The sequence below is a fragment of the Cloeon dipterum genome, chromosome 4 (assembly GCF_949628265.1).
Source record: "Cloeon dipterum chromosome 4, ieCloDipt1.1, whole genome shotgun sequence".
Taxonomy (NCBI): Eukaryota; Metazoa; Arthropoda; class Insecta; order Ephemeroptera; family Baetidae; genus Cloeon; species Cloeon dipterum.
In genome coordinates, this window is record NC_088789.1 from 18,112,650 (window position 1) to 18,133,790 (window position 21,141).

The 21,141-nt window shown below is 38.8% G+C and overlaps 1 protein-coding gene across 3 annotated transcripts in view; it reads left to right on the forward strand.

The window, feature by feature from the left end:
* Positions 1-21,141, forward strand: part of LOC135943146 (visual system homeobox 2-like) — a 63,607-nt gene that overhangs the window by 30,381 nt on the left and 12,085 nt on the right. For 2 of the 3 annotated variants that reach the window (XM_065489567.1, XM_065489568.1), the window contains exons 4-5: positions 9,761-9,860; positions 10,419-10,542. In XM_065489567.1, coding sequence (XP_065345639.1) covers positions 9,761-9,860; positions 10,419-10,542 — 224 coding nt within the window. The remainder of the gene's footprint in view (positions 1-9,760; positions 9,861-10,418; positions 10,543-21,141) is intronic. The other variant, XM_065489569.1, reaches the window with a different exon arrangement.

Consider the following 21,141-nt stretch of genomic DNA (forward strand, 5'->3'; position numbering starts at 1 on the left):
GCTCGCGTGCCTGTCTGCGCATTTTCCTCTCTGATGAAAAATACTGAAGGGCGGTGGCGGCTGAAACGGGAGAGTGGGGCAAAGCCGGAGCTGTGCGAGGCAAGAAAATATACATTACATCACATAATGGGTAATAGGATTAAGCATCGCAAATAGGCTTTGACTTTTTGAAAAGACTTGCCAGGGTGGCGTATTTACTCCGCTTCAGTTGGGCCAAATTGGCAAAGAGGATCAGCGCTCCTCTCTCTCTCGCTCCACACCGAATGGGACGACACGCCAGAAAATCTGATGAGTCCCTGGCCGCTCTCTTTCAGGAAACGAACCGAGAGCACTCAGATCTAGCAAAGAGTGACTGAATTCAACTATTTGAAATTTGTTATATATTTTTAAAAAAAAAACTTTAAATTTCACAACGATGCAAAATTATATCAATCTATTTCACTTATTGAGTATATTTTTTGTAAAAAATTTAGTTTTAAAAAACTAAAATAATGCAATAGAATGCATTTTTAACCATTAATTAATTTTTTGTATATTTCGTAATTAAAATTTTAAAGAACTTCAAATTTAAATCAATTATAACCTTGAATTTAATGACTTTCTTAAAGAAAATAAAAAATGAGGTCTACTTAAAAGAGAATCCCACTGGTCCATGAGTAGGCAAATGTTATTTCTAGTTGATTTTATAATTATAATTTATATTTTTCTATGTCATATTAAAGCTAACTGCGAAAATTATTCCCATGTATCTCAATACCCATCCACTTTTTTATAAATTTAACACATCCGTTGCACAATAAAAATCGTGATAGTGAGAGGAATTAAACACCTAACTGCACGCATTCCAAGAAGCAGTAAACGGCCCACATGCTCGTGAAAGACTGGATATTACGCATCGAGCGAGAAGTAGAACAAAGCTCATCAATCAAGAGGCTCGACCTCGATTCACACGTAGATTTCTTGGCGTGTTCTGAGAACCACCCCACGCGGAGAGAGCATTAATTCTCACCTTCCGTAACCACAATTCATTGAATGTAAGACGAGACGCGAAGGGAATTTTAGACGGAGAAAGAATCCCATAGACGGAGGAAAAAATGAACGTACAAAACGGTGCAGGAGGGAGTACGAATTTGATTTGATGTGACACCGGACTGAAAGGGTTGAGCTCTGCTCACCACAGCTGCACTCGGTGTATTCTAGGCCCGGGACACACCTCTGTTTGCAAACACATTGGAATTTCAACACACCTGGGCCTAGCCAAGAGGCGGATTCAGTGCATGCTTGTCATTGGCATTTTGATCGCGCGCGTTTGGCACCTCCAACCCTGACGATCAGTGATTGAAATGTTCGCAGTCACCGGGTCCGACAAGGGGGTGTTTTATTTTCCTCCTCCGTCTTATTGTGCCGAAAATTTTGTTGTGATTTGTATGGAAGCGGGTTGACAGGGGTTGAAAGGGTTTCTTTCAAGGGGCTGTCGCGGATTTGAATTATTTTGTCGTGGCGACAAGAGTGAATAGGCCGGGAAATAGTTTAGTGTATAGTGACGACACGGCCTCTTGATTTTTCTGTCAGGAAGTTCAGTTCACTCTGGTAGGTGTTCGGCGCCAGACGGGGAGCATTTAACTCTGCTTCAGTCCTCTCAAAGGTAAATTTGTTTCTTTACCCAAAAAAAGTCATTTCGTTAGCTCTTGGGGAGATTGTATTTTTCGCTAAGATTTTTTTTAATCAGTAATTAATTAAATCAATGAAAAATATAAATATTTTATAAATTATTTAATGACTCTTACTTCCAAAGGATGAGTAAAATTGGAGAGCAAAAAATATTCTACATTTTGATAATGCGGGGCTGTTTTTGCCTTGCAAGCCTCCCTCACCAAAATCCACACATTCAAAATTCCATGACCATTAAATTCCGAAGAATCAAATTCTGCTTCCAATATCAAAGGAATTCTAGAGGGGAAAATTCCGGGCACCCTTTAGACAGCTCAAACATCTGCCCTATTTTCCTGCACCTGGTTATTTTTTAATTTTGGTATCTAATACATATTTTGCAAGAACTTTAACTTAGTATGAGTGTACTACCGAGACTGCAAAATCATCCACCTCAAGATTCTAAAATAACAAAGAGAAAAATCGATCTAAAATATGGCTTCTCTGAATGGATTAATTATTATTTTGCGTTTCATTTTGCAATAGTACGTTTATTTTGCGAAAACATTCCACTGCTTTGATAAACTTTTTAATTATGTGATATTTGCTGAGCAAGCATTAGCCGACAGTTTGTCTGGATTCTGTATTATTTGGTCAAAAATAAATATATGAAAAATATTCACAAAATTTGAATTAAGGAGAAGTGAGAGACAATAAATCACGACAAATTAGAAAAATATATGATAATCATTATTATCAGCGGAAAAATTAATTTTCTCCAAATAATTGTTTCTTGTTAATTATATATAGCTAGTCAGCACACTGAAAATTTCTAGTTAACGTTATATGAGTTACAAAAATATTATACTTTTCCCGACACCTCGCTACATAAAAAAAACATATTTCAATCAAGAATCGAAGGCACTGTCGAGAACTCTACGGTGCTATTGATTTTAAAAGTAATTCTAACTTTGTCTGTCTTTGTGTTTAAGCGAGTTTGGGCAATCACGTTAATGGCGACGAAGTTGTTGATTAGAGTGATATCTGAGAGCGGCCTGCTAAATTGGCTGTGCGCGATTTCGACGGGGCGTGGGGGTGTGACAATTTGCTGAATGCCGCGAAACTCGGCGCTTGGGCTCACAATGCGCAGATTAGATGGTGTCTTTTAATGAAAAGTCACATTAATAGCAAGCTCAACATTTCTCCTCTTGAGATTTCCTCCGTCCCGTCGGTCGTAATTCGCGCGGAAACACTGTGACTCACTATTGTTACATCGCCTAACAATGGCACATTCATTCCAGCACGAAAATTTAGCACCTCGCCAGAAAGCTCGCCCGAACGGCTCTCTCTCTCTCTCTCTCTCTCTCTCTCATTTTGCCTGCTCTCTTGTATAAAAAGCTCGCCGTGCATTCATCCCTTATACAAGTATCAAATTTGTACACGGGAGTAAATTAATTCTACCCTTGCTGGTGGATTTTTCCTCGACGAGCGCGAGCACATTCTCTCCTTTCTTTTCTCGTCGTTCCACGGCGAATTTTTTTAATTAAAATAATGACAGGCGGCCGCCCTTTTGGCAGCGAGAGCTTTCTAGTTTCAGATTTCTTGAGCGAAAAATGAAAAAAAGGACGCAGCACACGTTCACTCTTGAATGGCTCGGTTTAATGCTGCGAGAGCAACTAATGGATGCCAGGCTGGCCATTTTGTGCCACGAAAAGAGGGATTTTCCGGCTGCCGAATTAATCCATCTGCCCTCCTTTAAATAGCAGAAAGCCACAAAGCCAGACGCGAGTTTCCTTCCAACGCACGCTCGAGAGTTTCTATTCGATTGCATTTTTGGGGGAGTTTTACGCACGCGGCCGAGCAGCGCCTTTGATAAAAACTCCCTGCCCGCGAAATGTGCGTTTTCGGGGGTTGTTTGCGTTCCACCCCTGGACCAACAAACTGCCAAACTTGACGGAAGTTTTTTTTCGGTATTTTCCATCCGAGTACAATGCTGAATGTTATGACGGATTTGCATACAATATTTAATCGTATTACGTTTCTCACAAAATATTTTTTTGACCGCAGAGTACATAAAACAACTCATTTGTCCAGGAAGTGATTCTATATTTCTTAAATTATTAATCAGGGTTCGCGTTGAAACAATATAAAATTCTTATTTCTAAAAGGCAAATTGAATAAAATAGAGGGTTTGGCATCTAGAAGAAAATAGTTTCACGTTTCCCATGTTTCAAAAACAGAAAAATTCAATTGGACTGACTTTATTGTTAATCACTAATCAGTGAAATAAGATTATCTCTCACTTAAGTAATTACAACTTGCTAATGAAAGTATTTTATCATATTTTAAATTTTAGTTTGTCACTATACAAATTAAAATTTATGGGGATTTTAGAGTTGCTTTACAACAAAAATTTTAGTCTGCAACATTTGTTATCAATTAAGCTGTTCCTTTAATAATTACATTAATTAAAATATCCCATTTTGCTTTTGGAGAAACAATATTGCATACAAATATGTATTCATATCAGCAAGAGTTTATTTTCAATGATTTCGATCCCAATCACAACTTATGCAATGTGATGAGCACTTGTGTTTCGCAGGTTGCGTTAAGGATTTTGATTTATGGACACACAATTTTTTCAATGATTTAGTGGAAAAAATCTATAAACCTGGGGTTGATTATTTGAAAAAAATTGCAAAGGACAAATCTAAAGAGTCATTTTGTGAGCACCAATTACATTTCCTGCTTGAACCTAGATAGAGTGGCAAAAAGTAATAAGCAATTTCACCCCCGGACCTGCACCCTCCAAAATGCCCCCGCTGAGAGACGCGATTTGCAACTTTTTGCCGTCAAGCGGAAATTTATCGCCCTAACTATGCAAAGCTGTTTAACCCTAAAAGTTAATTTAAATCAAGCGGCAAAAAAGCAGTGCCGCTACCGCCCGGAGAAGAAGAGAGCTTTTTCCTTCCTCTCTCACTGGCAACGGGGAAAACTTAATGGCGTCTGCGCCGTCGCTTTTGCACCGTAATTTACTCCCAACTTTTCCACTTCTTGCCGCTGGTGGCGTTTAATGCACCTCTTCTTTGCTGCTGATTACTTTATTATTGCGAGCCGAGAACCGGTGGTTCGTGCGCACGAGAACTTTTGCCTCCCGCGCGCGACTAATGTTTACACCACACTCTTCTTTCCAATTTCTAAATAATAAGCAAAACTCAGTCAGCGTCGGCCGCGTAAACACTTTCACAGACCAAATTAAAAAGTTTTCCCTGGCTGTAACTCCTGTGCGTTATTGCTCGAGAGTGCGCCCCTTAGACGCGCGGGCGCTCGCTAATGGCTTATATGCGCGCACTGCTGCGGCTCCTTATTGTGGCACGGCGCGGAAAACGCTATTTAGCCGCATACCACGCCAAATTTTTCCCTTCAATTTCGATTAATGCGGCCTATTAAGCTGCATGATGACTCTGTTTTTAGTGCGCGCTTGCCTTCCGCCGGCCGATATTCAAATAATGCAGCCGCCACCCGCGCGAGTATTAATAAAAAAGATGATTACACACATTTGATGGTGTGATGAATTCCTCTCGCGCTCCGCCTCTGCTAATACGTCCCATCAGACCCTCGAAGCGGCATTCACCGCCTCCAAGAGGACTAATATCGCCGAAGAACGCAAAATTTCTGTCAATATTTTAATTTTGGAGGGCTCCCAATGATTATGTTTTGAGCACTTCATTTTATTTCTTACTCGACTTGTTGGAATAAACGCAAATATGAACCAAGCAGGTTTTAATAAAAGTCTTTAAAAAGGGTTAATCCTCATTTAGTAAAAAACCCTACGTATAATATTGGTGTTAAGCCAATCCAGCAAAATTTTTGTAAAAACATGAACCAAAATAAATTACTTCTTCTAAAACATGATTTCAAACTCAGTGCGTGTATATTTCATTTTTCCTCAGGCTTTTTAAAACACAATACATACAACTAGGATACTGAAGCTTTGACAATAGACTGTTGCGCATTTGAATGCTGAATGTGCACGAGTCACGAAATTTTAAGACTTTTTAGCCAGAATTAATACAACAAACTTTTCTCTGCCCAATATGATCCATCTCATATCTTTTTAAAAAAATTGAAAGAAGGGGGAAATGGACAAAATGAATGTTACGTTATTATTTTTTGATGGAAAACATTCAGGTTCTTCATTAAAAATAAAAAATCATAATTGACACATTTGATATTTAAAAAACATTAATTTTAATTTACAGTTATATTGCAATTGTGTTTTTGTAATATAATAGTTTTCAAAGTGAAATAAAAAATGGACAAAATAAAATAGTGATTATGTTACTAATGACCACAATATTCCTGGTCTAACGATTACATTGTTAACAGATTTTAAATTAAATAAAACTCAAACGTTCAATTTGATAAATAGATTATATTCCTTTGATTTCTGATTTCAAGAGAAGATTTTTCAACCAAAACTAGTTATCCCATTACTTTTGCTCGCAGAATCTAAATGTCTGTAAAATGCGGGAAAGAATCACTCGCCAAAATTCGCTAATTTATTTCACATTATTGTAAATTGCAGCCGCATAGCTGCAAAATTGGCTGTGCGCTTGGGATCGCATTACAATTTCTTGGGCCTGCAGGCAAGTGCAATGCAGATGAAAGCGCACTAAAAACACGAGAATATGCTGCTCGCTCGCCGCTCGCCGCCTGGCAATAAATACCATTAATGGGCGTGCTTGGTATTTCATATAAGAGTGCAGTGCACCATATAAAATAGTCGGCGCTCTCTCTGCTCGGTCGGCTAACTCGGATATCAGCAAAAGTTTTGCTTGCTGCCGAGACGCCATCAGCACCCTAATAGTAGACGCGCTGCGGTCATCTCCTCCTCCACACGCGTTGCTCGCCGGCTGGATGAAATTAAGCCGAACGTGCAGTTATTACGAGCGGCATTCATTTGGCATTAAGTGAGGAATGCGGGAATTAAGATGGCTAGCTATTTAGGGCATTTAAGGCACTTGCCGCGAGGGTGGTCGGATTATAATCCCTTGCTGCTAATGTTCGCATTTCCCTCTATGCCCAGCGTAGCTCCGTTCGCAAGAATGCCAACCCCAAAGGAGATTGGGGAATGTGCTGCCCTTGCAGATAATCCGCGATAATTTGTTTCCTAATGGTTCGTTATCGCAAAATATGCTGATCTGCATAGCTCGATTGCACGGCACGCACCAACCCAGTGGTCCACATGGTCGTTTCAAAAAGGTTTCCAGATCACAATGATTGTTAAAATTATTCAGTCCATGGAACCAGCAGCCTAATGTGATATGAATTCAGTTCATTGGTTGAAATTTTTCGATTTAAAAGTTTACGGAGGCTAGTCAAAAATGAACGAAATTTCTCAACTAACTTTTAATTGCAGAATATTTTATTTAGGCGAAGTTCGTGTTTGAAACCATATTATAATACGAGTCAAACCGAGTAATGGGTCCTTCTGACTTTCCATAGAATTTTTTCCTTGATGCTTTGTTCTGAGCTCCTTACGTTTTTAGTACAAGGTAATGATTCTTGAAAGCAGCCAAAATTTTCACATAATCTGAGACCTTATTACAGTTCCTACTAATCATAAATGCTGTTTTTCATATTTTTAAAAAAAATAGAATCTTATAATAGTTGACAAAAAAAGGAGGAATATTATTTGTAAATCAGTCAAAATACATGAACAAATATAGTGCTGACCTATGTAAATTTCTTTTTATCTCGAAGCATAAAAATATATTTGCTTGATACTAATTTATCACATGAATAATTACAAAACTCCATCGTGTATTGCCAACAAAGCTTTCAATTTGATATAGAATTGAAACAAATTAAAATTACAAAACAAATTAGAATTTTTAAGTTAATCGATATTTTTAATTTCCAAATGTTATTTCACTTGCGTATTAAAATTGTTATTTTCTAAAAATCTTTTATACAATGAGCAGAACCATTGTACTGTTTGTTGAATACAGCAGCGAGAAGGCCCTAACGTCCGGACTTATTCGTGAGGGCGCCTATTGAGATGCCTTAATCTCTTGTCACATTGAGCAAATAAAATAGACGGTGTAGCGACTAAATTGTAAATTAGATTTGCCAAGAGTGTCTTTGAGCCTTTGTGCGTGCGAAAACAAACAAATCTAACGTATCCAATTATGCGATTTAATTAAATTTGAGCGAGGCGGCACGCACGGGCAATAACAGGCCGGGATCTGTGTCCGCGGGCACAAAGAGCGGCAGCGGCAAACTTCGGTGCAAGCAGCGGGCCTGCGATTGAGGCATCACTCACGTGCTCTAATTAAGCCGCAATCCGAGTGTATATACCTGCCGCTGCCAAAAGCGATTTCATGGCAGGTGCCGCCGCCGTCGCTGCGCCTATGCATCCCGCACGAGGGGGGCGCCCTATTCAGCTAGCGAATGAATTTTCAATATTGCAAGTGTTTGAATTTAATTTAGTCTCGCCCGGCCACCCGCCCGTTCTCTCTCTCTCTCTCTCGCTCTCCCGGCTGATCCCCCAGCTGCATTGCTGGCAAATTAATTTCCTTTTTCCACTTATGGAGTGGTGCAAACCAGCCTTCAGTATTTCTCCCCGGGGTATTTTCCGCCGCGCCGCTGCTGCGTCGAGCCTGCCACCCTCGCACGCGGCTCTCAATGAATTTAATTCCCTTATAAGCCAAACGACCCGGCTTGATGGCTCTAAAATGGATGTCTAACACTTGCACCACCACCGCACCACCAGCACTACCTGCAGCCAGATTAACTCCTTAACCAGATAATAAAAGGTTTTGTTATTGACCAAACAGCTGCACAGATGGAATTAGATCCAACTCACGCGGTCTAAATCTCAACAGGCAATCTCTTTTGCCTTGCTCATACTAAAATTCGTTTTCTTTTAAATCTAAATTATTATGCACATGCTTAATATGGGTAAAATTCATGCAGATTTTTAGGCACTATACAAAAATCCATACATTTAATTCATATGAATAATTTTAAGTATTGCAGCTGTGGTTATTTGCATTTTTTTTGCAAATATGCTGCTTTTTAACGAAAAACTAGTTTATTTTTCTTTTTACGGAGACAACTTCTTTTCAAAAATGACAATCTTCATGAATTTCATCAATTTTGGTCAGAAAAATGTTAATTGGATTGTGCTAAGTTCGTTTATTTAAAAGGGAGGACGTGTGATAAAAAGATTTATTCCTTGGAGGGCTATACGCGTCGAAAATTTTTATTGAAAATAAATTTGCCCTTGATTAGAATAATCATATTTGGATCAGTTAAAAGCATTTTGCGTGAAACATAATTTTGTAATTTCCATAAAGAAATTGGTCCGAAAATCCTTGCACTTTTCAACATTTTACGATCTCTTTTAACACCAACATCACTTTCAATATGTCTATGTTTTATTTTTCTTCCCAGTTTTCTTTTCCTTAAATTATAATTTCAAAGGAAGCCTCGCCGGTAGAAATTTTCACGACAACCAATCTTGTGTGGCTCGGAAACGTTTACAGATTTTCTTCATTGGCTTTTCCTTCATCCAAACATTCATTTTCTCGGTTCCTTTGGAGCCGTCGGAGCAGAAAAGGAAGATTGCCTTGCCAAGAGCTACCTCCATTCGAAAATTTCAATCTCACGGCGCCGTTCCCCCGTGATTAACCATTACTCTGCGGCGGAGCAAGCAAATCGGCAACTACGAATTGGCATATACGCAACATATCACGCGAAACGCGCGAGAACTGCTCTGTGTTCGCTTTTGTTGGCCATTGTGTCTGTCTTGTCGTCAGCCCCGAAATTCACATATTCCCCATACAAACACGGCAATGCAGAAGTCGCGCGAGACGCACACAAAGAGCTCTCTTTGTGACTTATCTCCAATCTCGCACACTTTTGATTGGAAATTTCCTTTCGAGGGCCATTGTCGCAGCAGGGGAATCAAACAATAAGCAAACTCCGTTCTTACAAACACGCAGGGGAAAGAATCTCGAGTCTGCAAACCGGCACATTTATATTTTTATAAATTACTCGATTATATCAAACTGTATACTTGATTAGATTTACGGAGCTGTAGATTTCCGTGTTGCAGGACTTGGCCACCTTGACGCTGCCAAAGATTACTCGCCTGAAGGACTGTCATTTAATAAGAAAAAGAAGAAGAAGAGACGACACAGGTACGATTAATCATCAAACAGAACAATATTATCTGCAGAAATACCACATGGTCAATTTTTTGTGCCTCAATTAAACTGTTTTATTCCTCATAGAACTTCTAGAAATTTAAACTTACATCAGATACAACTTGATTATAACTATATTGGACTTCACTGTTCCCCTTCACCTTCAGTGAATAAAGAAGAATTAAGAATTATCAAAGACCCTAATAAGTCCAAACATGAAGAAAGGAAGAGAAGTTATTTTTCATAATCATAATTAATTTAAATGGAATTTTATAAACACTTTCAAACTAATCCCTTCTATTTAAGAAATTACTACTTCCATTCACATGTAAATCTGCACAAACGTTTGGTTTTTATGTTTTATATGTTTTAAAAATAGGTAATTTTATAAACTAAAAATTTATAGCTACGAGCATTTTAAAACTTATTAATTTGTTAAATTGATACGAAAAATTACGAATTAATAAAGAAGTTTTATTTTTTTAGTTCTTAAATTAAAACTAGATAATAAGTTAAAAATAATATTTATACTTTTTATACTTTATGTTTTAGGACAATATTTACAAGTTACCAATTGGAAGAGTTGGAAAAGGCTTTCAAGGATGCTCACTACCCAGACGTCTATGCACGCGAAATGTTGTCCCTCAAAACGGATCTCCCTGAGGATAGAATCCAGGTAGGACAAACTCAGAAAATCCCTTGAAAAGTATTCAAATCCCCTCCTTTTCATGCGAAACATGTTTGAACACGCTCTGGCGCGGTGTGTTGTTGGTTTTTCAGCCCACTTAGGAAGAAATTGACCCGCATCTTATCGCGTAAACGCATCCACCCCGATTGAAAAGTGCAGTTTTACAATGGGAAAAGCTTTCCTTCCTTTCCCGTAGCTTAGCGCGCGCAGATATCTGATACCCTTGAAAAGAAAGCGTGCGGCAGCTCCTCGAACGAGCAAGAGAGTACCTCAAGCGCAGTTCAATAGACTTGTTGCTGCCAACTTTTTCATCCCATATTGACCCAAACCCCTGAATAACCAACTTCTTTTGGATAAGAGCGACGACGACAACAACAACAGCTACCGCCACCGCTTTTCTTCGCCCCTTCGATCAATAAATGCTGACAAACTTCCGCAAATCACTCGATATATATACATCTCGCCACCCGCCGCTCTGATTTCTCCGGATTGTCAGTCAAATCTACTTTCGAACAATCATCTCGAGAAACGCATTGTCGCTTTTATTGCCACTGACATCCAATTTCCCGTTCAGGAACAAACCGCCAACGGCTTTCCGCTGCGTGTACGTAATTCAATTTCTTATTATTTGAGGGCGTCTTGTGTAATCAGTTCTAGAAACTGTATACAACACTGCTGCTCACTTTTCCAGCAGAATTATAGACAGAGAAAAATAGAAGCATAGCAACACTTCTTTCTACTAGGTTCAAAATAATTAAAAAAACTTAAGATGCTAATATTTTTTATCATAAATTGTCAAACTGCATGCCAATATTTACTGTCAGAAACTCAGAGATATTATGCAAACAAAGTACTCAGTTCAGATAGTTATTTTTCAAGCAAAACGTTTAACAAAAATATCATATGAGAAAAATTTCAATTTGTCAAAATGTTTTTCCATAGAAAAGAAAAAGTAATTCGAAAAATCCAAGTTGCCACTGTGCATTACCTAAGTTTAATTAATCTGTTACTGATGAAGTCAAGATTTGGGCCAAATATGTGGCTGCAAAATTTGTGTGCTATTCAAAACGTGAGCACTGCCCCCTTAAAGTTTTTTTTATTCATACAACAAATAAATCTCCGTCATGATGTATACACACCATTGGATAGATCATGATGAAAGGGAATCGAAATCAACTACGAATATATCAAGGAGTCCTGTAAAATAATAAGAGCGTCGGCAAAAGCTGAATTTTTGTTTAATAAGCTTTCCTCTTTTTATTAGTATTGCACTTTGAATAGCCTTACAATAAAAAACTCTGAAAACTGCTTCTGTAGTCCAACAAATTTAATTATTTTTACTTGTTTATTTAAATTTTTATAACTTTAAATTCTATCCTCCTTTTTGGACAGCACATCTTATAAAATCATACAAAAATTAGGGTTTAAAAGAATTTTAAATGTTTTAACGCTTAATCTCTATCATGGAGAATTGTCCTTATCTATTTCCCAGTTGTTTTTGCCTCTGTTGCAGTGTTAAAAAAATATTAAATGGACCTATACAGAGTCTGCAAACCTCCCATTAGAAAATAAAAATATAATCACTTCTCCTTCTCCAATTTTTTGGTTCAGAAAATTTTCCATCTCCACTCTTCTGCGATCTGTTTGGGCGTGGACTGATCAAATTAATTGTGAGCGATCGCTGCTGTGTCTGGCGCGGCGTCACGAGGGCGAATTAGCACGAGAGCCTTAATGTCGCCATGACAACCAGAGGGAAGGAAAAAACAATGGACAGTGTGCATGCAAATTTGCTGCGGCGGCTGATGATGGTGTTCGCCGGTGAGCAACGCCCTCCGCAGAGACACACACACTGTTCGAAGGTTGCAGGCAGGCAGGAGGAGGAGGCGGAGGAGGGAAATAATCATGGCAAAAAGTAAATGTGTGCGTGCAGAGCAGAGAGGGAGAAGAGCTGTCTTTTTCTTCGCTGCTTTTGTTCTTATTTTATCGAGCCGAGAGAATGTACCATATTATGAAAATGTACCTTCGAACAGCACACGCGAGGAGAGCATAAGAGCTGTGCATTATAAGCTCCCTGAGAGAGAAAGAAACGAAAATGTGTGTGCAGTGTGTGCATTGTCTCGCCGCGGAGGCCGAGAAAAAGAAGCTGTTAGAAGATATAGGCGCATAAATATGTATGCATTATTATCGCGCGCGCCACCCTCTTTTATTCCTCCCTGGCGGGGGCTGTTTTTATAGAAAGAGCGAGAGAGAGAGAGAAAGAGAGAGCATCTTGCCAGACTGTTTTATGCAGATGAAGGGGGCTGGTGGTGGTGGTGGTGCGAGCAGAGCCGAACGGGTACGTGTTTGCAGTACACACACGCATCGTATGTATGCGCGCTGCTTTTCGCACTCGACGCAGCGGGGATGGAGGTGGGAAAAATAAGCAGGCAGGGGATGTTTTATGAATAAAAAGGGTGTAGTATTTAATGCATGTGAACGCATGCGCCGGATTCCATGCTCCTTGATTGGCCGCTAAGCAGCCATAATAAATTTCAGTACGCGACATGAGCACATACACACATATACGCGCGTAATGATTATCGTGCACACATACACACAGTCATTACGGTATTATTTCCACCCCTTGTGCAGTGAATAAATCAGTACCCATCCCCCGCACTGCTATGTTTGCCGAGCTAAACTGATTATTATCCCAATGCTCACGCTCACTCTATCTCGTTGCCTCTGCCTGTTCTCTCTCTCTATCAGGCTGTTTGTTTGTACAGTTTGCACCGATCACTAGAATAAGCTGATGCGTGAAATGCGATTCGGACCATTATGTCGGTGCTGACAATTATATAGATGGATTGATCATTGCTTCTGATTCACCCTCAAATTTATTTAAGAGTACAGAGAGTTTGCAGGAGAGAATATATTAAAAACATTGTTTGCTTTGCAACTCTCACGTCTTGATTTATCTGCATATTTTTATATTAATTTATCACATTTCCCTTTCAGTGGCCTAGGTTTTAAGCCTTTGTTTGGATTTAAATAGTTTTAGTTTATTCTGATTCGATTTAATTTTTAAGTACATATACATATGTCACGACATGTCGAGCAAGTATTCACAATTCTGCCGTTTCGTCTGATCCCTGCGACGTGGAAGAGCATATTCATTCAAATTTAGAGTAATGAAGTCCAGAAATATTAATATAAGAATGGGGGATTATTATAAAAATATATACAGAGTATGCAGGTACAGAGCGACAGCCCCTGCGATTTTTAAAATTGCATCATTAAGAGAATTTTACTAATCCAAGCAAAATTCATCGCACAAAGATGGAAAATAATTTTTCTAACCATACGAGGATGAAATAACGCACTTATGCCTTATACCTATCCACCAAGACTAAATCGGGTTGAAACAGTGCCGGGTTGACAAGAAAAGAAAATGCGTACACGCGAGAAACAAAATATTGAGTCAGCGTTGAATGTTCCAAATTTCATCGCAGAATAATATTTAATCAAATAAAACAAAAACAGACATTCATCTCTCATCTCTGACAAAAGGTGGAATGTTTCTTTTTAATTTCAAATTTGATTCACTCCAAAAAATAAGACGGTTAATAAGCCTGACTCAAAGAATGTTGATAGCACAATGCGTCCGTCCGTTCAAATTAGTAATTTCCTATCACTTCCTTGCGGGTATGCAACCGTTGCGGTATCTTTGTAAGGCGGACTGCTTCAACGCGATAAAAGCTTATTAAAGTCTTTGTGGTTGCGAGTTGCTCCAGGAGGAAAGAAGGGCGAAGGCATTTTCCCAATTGGCCTCGATTGAAAATTGGCCATAAAGGAAGCCTCTCTGAGAGAAGATGGTGCGCAACAAAGAGTTTACAAAATGCCAAACAGAATCTTTTCCAAGTCGTTCCAGGAAATATTCTATTTGAATTCCCATCACTTAATCGATAGGCTGGCTAATCCCTCCATTGCAGTTAAATAAGATGATGCTTCAGCTAAGAAGCTTAATGTTGTAATCTGGCCAGCATTAATCCAACATAATTTGTCTTTCCCGCACGTCAGCTTATTTTGATGAAACGAATTCATCTCATTTGTGCTTATGAAGCAGAATTTTCGGGGATTATACTGCGATCTGAGATTCAATTGAAATGCTTTGAAATTCTCTGATAATCCGTTGCAAACGGGAAATTATAAGGGATGTAACAGATTGGTTCAATTATTTTCAAGCCATGGAAATATTCATACCTAATACATATTTCTGTTTTTCTTATTTTTCTTCAGGTTAGAATAAAATGACTTGAAGTTTTCACTCGTGGAAGACATTTCTGTTGGTTGAATAATCGGAATTGTCCTCGTAATTTGAAAGTTTTTATTTTATTTCTCTCGGCATGTTTCTACTCCAACTGGAGCTCTCACGAAAGACCATCTCATGACTATAGAGGCCACCAGTTGGTGTCGAAATATGTATTGAGAAAAAATCTCGACTTTCAACCAACGAGAACAAGATTATTTCATCGGTGGCAATAAAATAATGGGCAAAAGATTTTTCCTGCTCCAAACCATTTATTCTTTTCTTTGGAGAAAATACCCTATGATTTCACAGTTCAGACTGTATGTGTTCTGCTATATATGATAGCGATAAAATAGGTTTTGTTTTGCGATCAAAAGGTTTAATCTATCGAATTTTCTCAAAGCTAATTCAGAACACTTTTGGCCGTGTTAAACTAAAAGAAAATATCGACTCAATTTCCAACTCTAATTTTTTATGATTGGGTTTATATCACATAAGACTCTCTTAACCATGTTTTAATTGAGAATAAATTGTTCACAAAAGAATTTCCTGGCAATCGGTAGTCAGTTGAAACTTTAGCGGCGCGGCCTCTATACAGAAATACGAGTGCTGAATAACCAGCAGCCCTAGTCCCGGCGGGCCATGTTATCCTGAACACATTTCCTCAGATTTCCGCTCGCCTGATCGCCGATTTGTCACCAGAATCTGGGTGTGCAAAATCGAAGCTGCAATTGGCTGGTGGGGCAAATAATGCTGGAGCCCGGCGAGAGGGTTTCGGTTCGGTCTGCACGGCGCATGAGTGGATGGAGCGCGCACGGCAGCGCATATTGTGCTTTAAATGGAAACCACTGTGCCGTTACATTATGGAATAATGGCTTGTTAGGCTTAAAACAAAGGCGATCACTGCTCCGCTGTAACAATGATGCTGGGGTATTGGCTGACGCTGACGTCAGGCGAATCGATCAGTCGCGAGAGCAGCCATATTAGCAGCAGCAGAGAGGCTGCGCTCGCTCCTCGTATTTGCAGCCACCACCAGCCGAGCCACTTTTCGAAACGAAATTTCCTGACAGCCAATCACGCTTTCCTCCTAATTACGTTGTCTCAGATCCCAGCAATCGCACCGTGTGCCGACGCTGTTTTTCCCTCCTACTCTCGGCAACAGCAACTCGGCTTCCTCGCTCTTCTGCGTCGGAAATAAAATCTCCTGCTGTGAACTGAAGATGCGATGACAAATCGTAATGCAATTTTGCCTTTTTTCGAACAATCGATACTCATGAGGTCATTGCTCCTCTGAAAATCTCTCATCGGGTTGGGAATTTCAGACCTTCAACTTTTTTTGAAACTAAATACTCTCTAGAAAACCACCCTTAAAATTAACTTCATTATGCAGAATAGCTTAAATATCTGTCCAAACCATATAAATTGCTTGTGAAGCTTGATTCATTTACAGCTTTTGAAAACTCAAATATTTTCCACGAATTTATTTTTTTTCAGGCAACAAATTTAAAATATTGCTGGTTGGAAACTGGTATGGTTCTGGCGAAATTCAAAAAGTTACTTTAATGATGAAATTAACCATTGAAGCGTCAGTGGTTAGTAACAGTCTAAAATATTGTTTGCCTCGTCAAACCCCCGTCTAATATTCTTATCCCAAAGAATCATTGAAAGTTAAGGAGCAAAATGCCTATTCTATGACTGCATATGAACTGAGCTGGTATAATAACGTGACAAAATATGAATCAGAAAATGAGATGCTCATATTCTCAAACAATTTTCCGTAAGTGTAAAAAACTTTATATTAATTTTTCCTTTAGTTTCTTTTATCAAAAGATCATTCCTTGTTTCTTGTCAAATTGTTCTTGTGTATAATTATTTTCTCTTTTGTGCTGAATGCATGCTGACATAGTGCATTAAAGAAATTCTTTTTGGATTCAAAAAGTTTGTCTTGTGAGTTGGTTGAAGATGCGATTTCGTCCATTAATGGCCCCGTTTTTTTCCATTTCCCCACAATTTTCACGCAACATTACTCCTGCAGCTTAAAAAATTCACAATTTTCCGCCGAGATGAAAGTTATTCGCCTGCTCTTTACGGCGCTGAATTTATTGTATCTTTTTATTATTCAATGTAGCTATTAGTGCGCTTTATGTCTGCGGAGCGAAGTTAGTGTAAGAGCTCCTTACAACATTTTTTACGACCCGGCAGCTTCTTCTTGTGCTCACACACAGCGGCGGCATCAACGATCTGAATAAATTTGTAGACTCACTCGCTCGCTCGCGCGCGCTTACTTTTTATATCTCCATTCTGGCGAAATAGCTGCTACTGGAGCGTCGGCGACATTTTCTACGCCGTTTTTTCGCTTGCCAAGACGCGCCTGACGCTCAAAAGGAGACATTTTACTGGCTCAAATTATGCAGCAGCAAACGAGATTAAAGGAAAACAAGCGCCTTTAGCGCTCTAATGCTTCAGCCATTGCAAAATGCGATGGAAATTTTTTCAATACAAGAGGAAAATATTTTGCTAAACAAGTTGTTTCTATACAAGTGAAGAATCCATAAATTTGTGTTACTGCTGTTTATTGTCATCAAATACTATATTATTTTTATAATGATTGAATGAATTTATTTATAATACGCAAATATGAGTGTCATACGTACACTACGCCTACAATCTTCCAAATCAATTTGTATGTACAACTCTTTGCTGCTTCTCTTAAACTAATTATTTTTGCTGAACATTTCAAAATATGATACTTCTCACACCGTTTATTTCTATAATCAATGATAAAATTTTAGAATTGAGCAGGACACAGAAAAGCTGATAAAACTGATTTCCTTTATAAGTACGATTTAAAAACTTTTCTTTCAAATCATACTAATTTTGTAGTTAGGACAATCACTATATTTGATAATTTTTCCTGAAAACAATTTTCTCACAACATTCTTTTGATTGGATCTACAATTTTTATACGCCTTCAATGACTGACCAGAATTTTACTGCAAACACAAAACAAAATCGCCTCCATCGCTTCCTTTTAACTCCATAGATCTAAACGATATTATTTCTCAAATTTGGATTCAATTTTATCTTTTTTCAACCACCGATCCAATTATTACAATCTGATTAATCTTTAAGAGGATTTGAAACACATTAAAGCAGATTTGAAATTATGATGTAAGTTGGACGCACTTGATGTGCATATATTCTTACTATATAATTCAGTTAATCTGATAACTGATAAAGTATATTTAAATGTTCAACTAAAACCATTGCAGAGAACTAATTCAACTGTCAAATGCAGCAAATATAACTCCACTGATTTAAACAGCGACTGTAAAAGAGGAAATAAGCGATTGAATTGACTCTCCGTTAGCCAGTCACGCTAAAACTAACAAAGACGCACGTACCGGGGGAGTGCTCAGAAGGGCTGGGCCGCACGACCCGAAATTTTGTGATCGACAGGCCAGCAATTATATATTTTCCCGTCTTGCCTCTGGCAGTTGGAGATGTGCGTTGGCTGCTATATAATATGCGTTAAATCACCAGCTATTAATGACAGCCAGGGCCGCGGAGAGCGAGCAACCCCTCCCAATTATGCGTGGTGTGAACAAAAGGACGGCCGAAAAACTGGCTGGGTCAAAGGCTCTATCAAAATAACACCTTTCCTCGTCCTCGCCCGCTGCAGCCGCACTCTGTTGTAAGAATTGCCAACAAGCGCGATCGCCTTACAAATCCGCTGCTTATGGGGAATTAGTCATCACATTTCAACAATGGCTGCAGACGGGCCACTAATAAGAAAAATAATAACACTCTTTTGCCCTGGACCACTTGAAATGCTTCAAATCGAGTCCCTCGTCAAGTTGCGATGGGGCTGTTGACACGCAGCATTGTTTGACTTTTCTATGGCATTTAGATGTATTTGAAAAATTATAGTTTACTTATAATGTGATATCATATATATTGGATTTATCTTAATTAAGTAGGATTTAACGCGAACTAAGAAATAAATCATATATGCCTTTGGCTGCATTAAAATGTAATGTTTAGAGCAGTCTGCATTAAATATATTTAACCTTAGCAGTTAAGATTGCAGATACATTTCTTAGTAAAAATAGTAATTTCTTATAAATCCATTTATTTCAATTAATGATAAAAATATATTAAAGTGTATTACTGCAAGCTAATAATCTCAATTAATTGTTTTCACAATATTTTTATATGATGCAGAAATAGCAACTAAAACCAATAAACTAATTACCACACTTTGAGAAGCATCACAATATCTTAGATAATTTCTTCTTGTTAAATTAATTTTATACTTAAGCTATTTGCAACAGTTTTTCCCACGTCAGGTCTCTAGAATTTGACACAAAACATCTTAAGTGGCAAAACACTTGACTCAGTCCCTTCGCTGAGTCATCTTCTGTTGACCCGCACAAGAGGGCATTTTTCAAAGAAAGAAAACCATCCCAACAAAATACCTGTGATCCGTCTGCTCTCCCATCTAATTTGACAATAATGGATGAGGCCAGAATCTCTTCGATTTTCCCACTCGACAGTGTGTTTGCACTCGGATTTGGACCACTTAGCTGACAATGAGCTGTGAGAGTTTTTTGGAAGTGGAAATTCGGGTCTGCTTGTATTTCGTGAATTATTCCGAGTGGGCAGAATGAGTGGCAACTCGCGGCGTTGTTTTTTAAAAGGGTGCGAAATTTGCACGCACGCCGTCTGTCAACAAGAAAATGGCGTCGCGGTTTTTGCTGAATGCAAATTTGCGCACCCTCGGCGTTTCTGTTCTTGTATTTAGGGTCTTCGAGCGTATTAATATCAAAATTTCAATGCTATTTTAATACTTAAATATTTGAACTGAATATTAATTTTGGTTAATAGTTAAGGATAAAAATACTAATATAACAATGATAAGTGGTATGAGATAATAATTTTTCAAGTAAACTGCTACTTCCGCCATCATTCGGGCAAATAACTTATTTGCACACAATATAACATGAATGCGTGTCTAGAGTATGGGAACAAGCAAAAGGCTGCGCTGTGAAGTTCTTTTGCCATATTTACTGCTTTGCTGGAAACGATAGAAGTTTTGTCCCGTGAAGTACAACACACAAGCTGAAAAGATGCTAAGTCAATAGCGAATTCGGTGTTGGCTCTAATTTAAATGGATGTGTAATGTGCACAAAAACGCGGCTGTTTTTAGTAATGTCAATTGAAATTGGAAGGCTCAAAGTGATGGTTACCAAGTCGTTGGCTTGCATATTTTGCGTACACGTTGCATTTTAAGAATCCGAGCGATGTTTGGGGGTAGAGTGTGGTGGCTGATTTGCGCCTTCGTTTGACTCTCTTGCATTTTGTAATGAATATTCCATTCGGATTTTTTGGGAGGGTCGCAAAAGCTTTCCAACTCGTCGTTAACTTGCTGTATAGCACCTTTCCAGCATGTGTGAATTAATTTCACGATACGAATGAATAGCGTTTTATTAATAAATGATCCTGGTGCGGGGGTAGAAACTTGAGCTGGTCCTTTTCTGGATTAAGCTTCCTCCAAAGAAGCCAGTGCACCCATCATGTCATTCGTTTGCGATGTCATTTTCGCAAGTTGTTCGATATCATGGAGTGCCAATCTCGAAAGAGGTGACCGATAAAAAATCATCCACTTTTTGTGGGCATCACTTAAATAAATGCCGCATTATAAGATAAATAACCAAGCTCATATAAAACCAAACAATGAATTTTTAAGTTTTTTATACATGTAGGACAAAAATTTATCCTGTTAAACACGCACGGTTCAGATGTAATGTCTTAAACCAATGAAGGAAGAGTGAATTGTACGTCACAAGATGCTGATAATAATAATTGAAAGGACGAATGCACTACTTGATAAATAAACATTGTCCAATAATTCAGAGCGGCGTTGCCTTCTCACAGAGTGCACTAAACCCCGCGACACTCGAGTGGTCTCCGCTTGTTTGCGTTTTGAAAGGCAATGGCCGCGCGTGTTGCAATGCTTGAGATGCAGCGCGCAGCACACTCGAGATCCATCCTAATTACTTCCGCGAACGCCATTGTCCCTCGTTGCGAAACTCGCAGATTTTTCCCTCTCTCTTATTCTCGCTCTTCGCGCCTCTCGTTGTCGAGAATGAAAAATTAAAACGTACAGCACGCACCCAGACGCGGCGCGCACGCAATTTCGCCTCGTGCAAAATTCAGCCCTGCGAAAGAACAAAACGAGAGAGCGAGCGAAGGACACTCAGCGCAGCCATTTTTGGTGCTCCCTCTGTTTCTCGCCG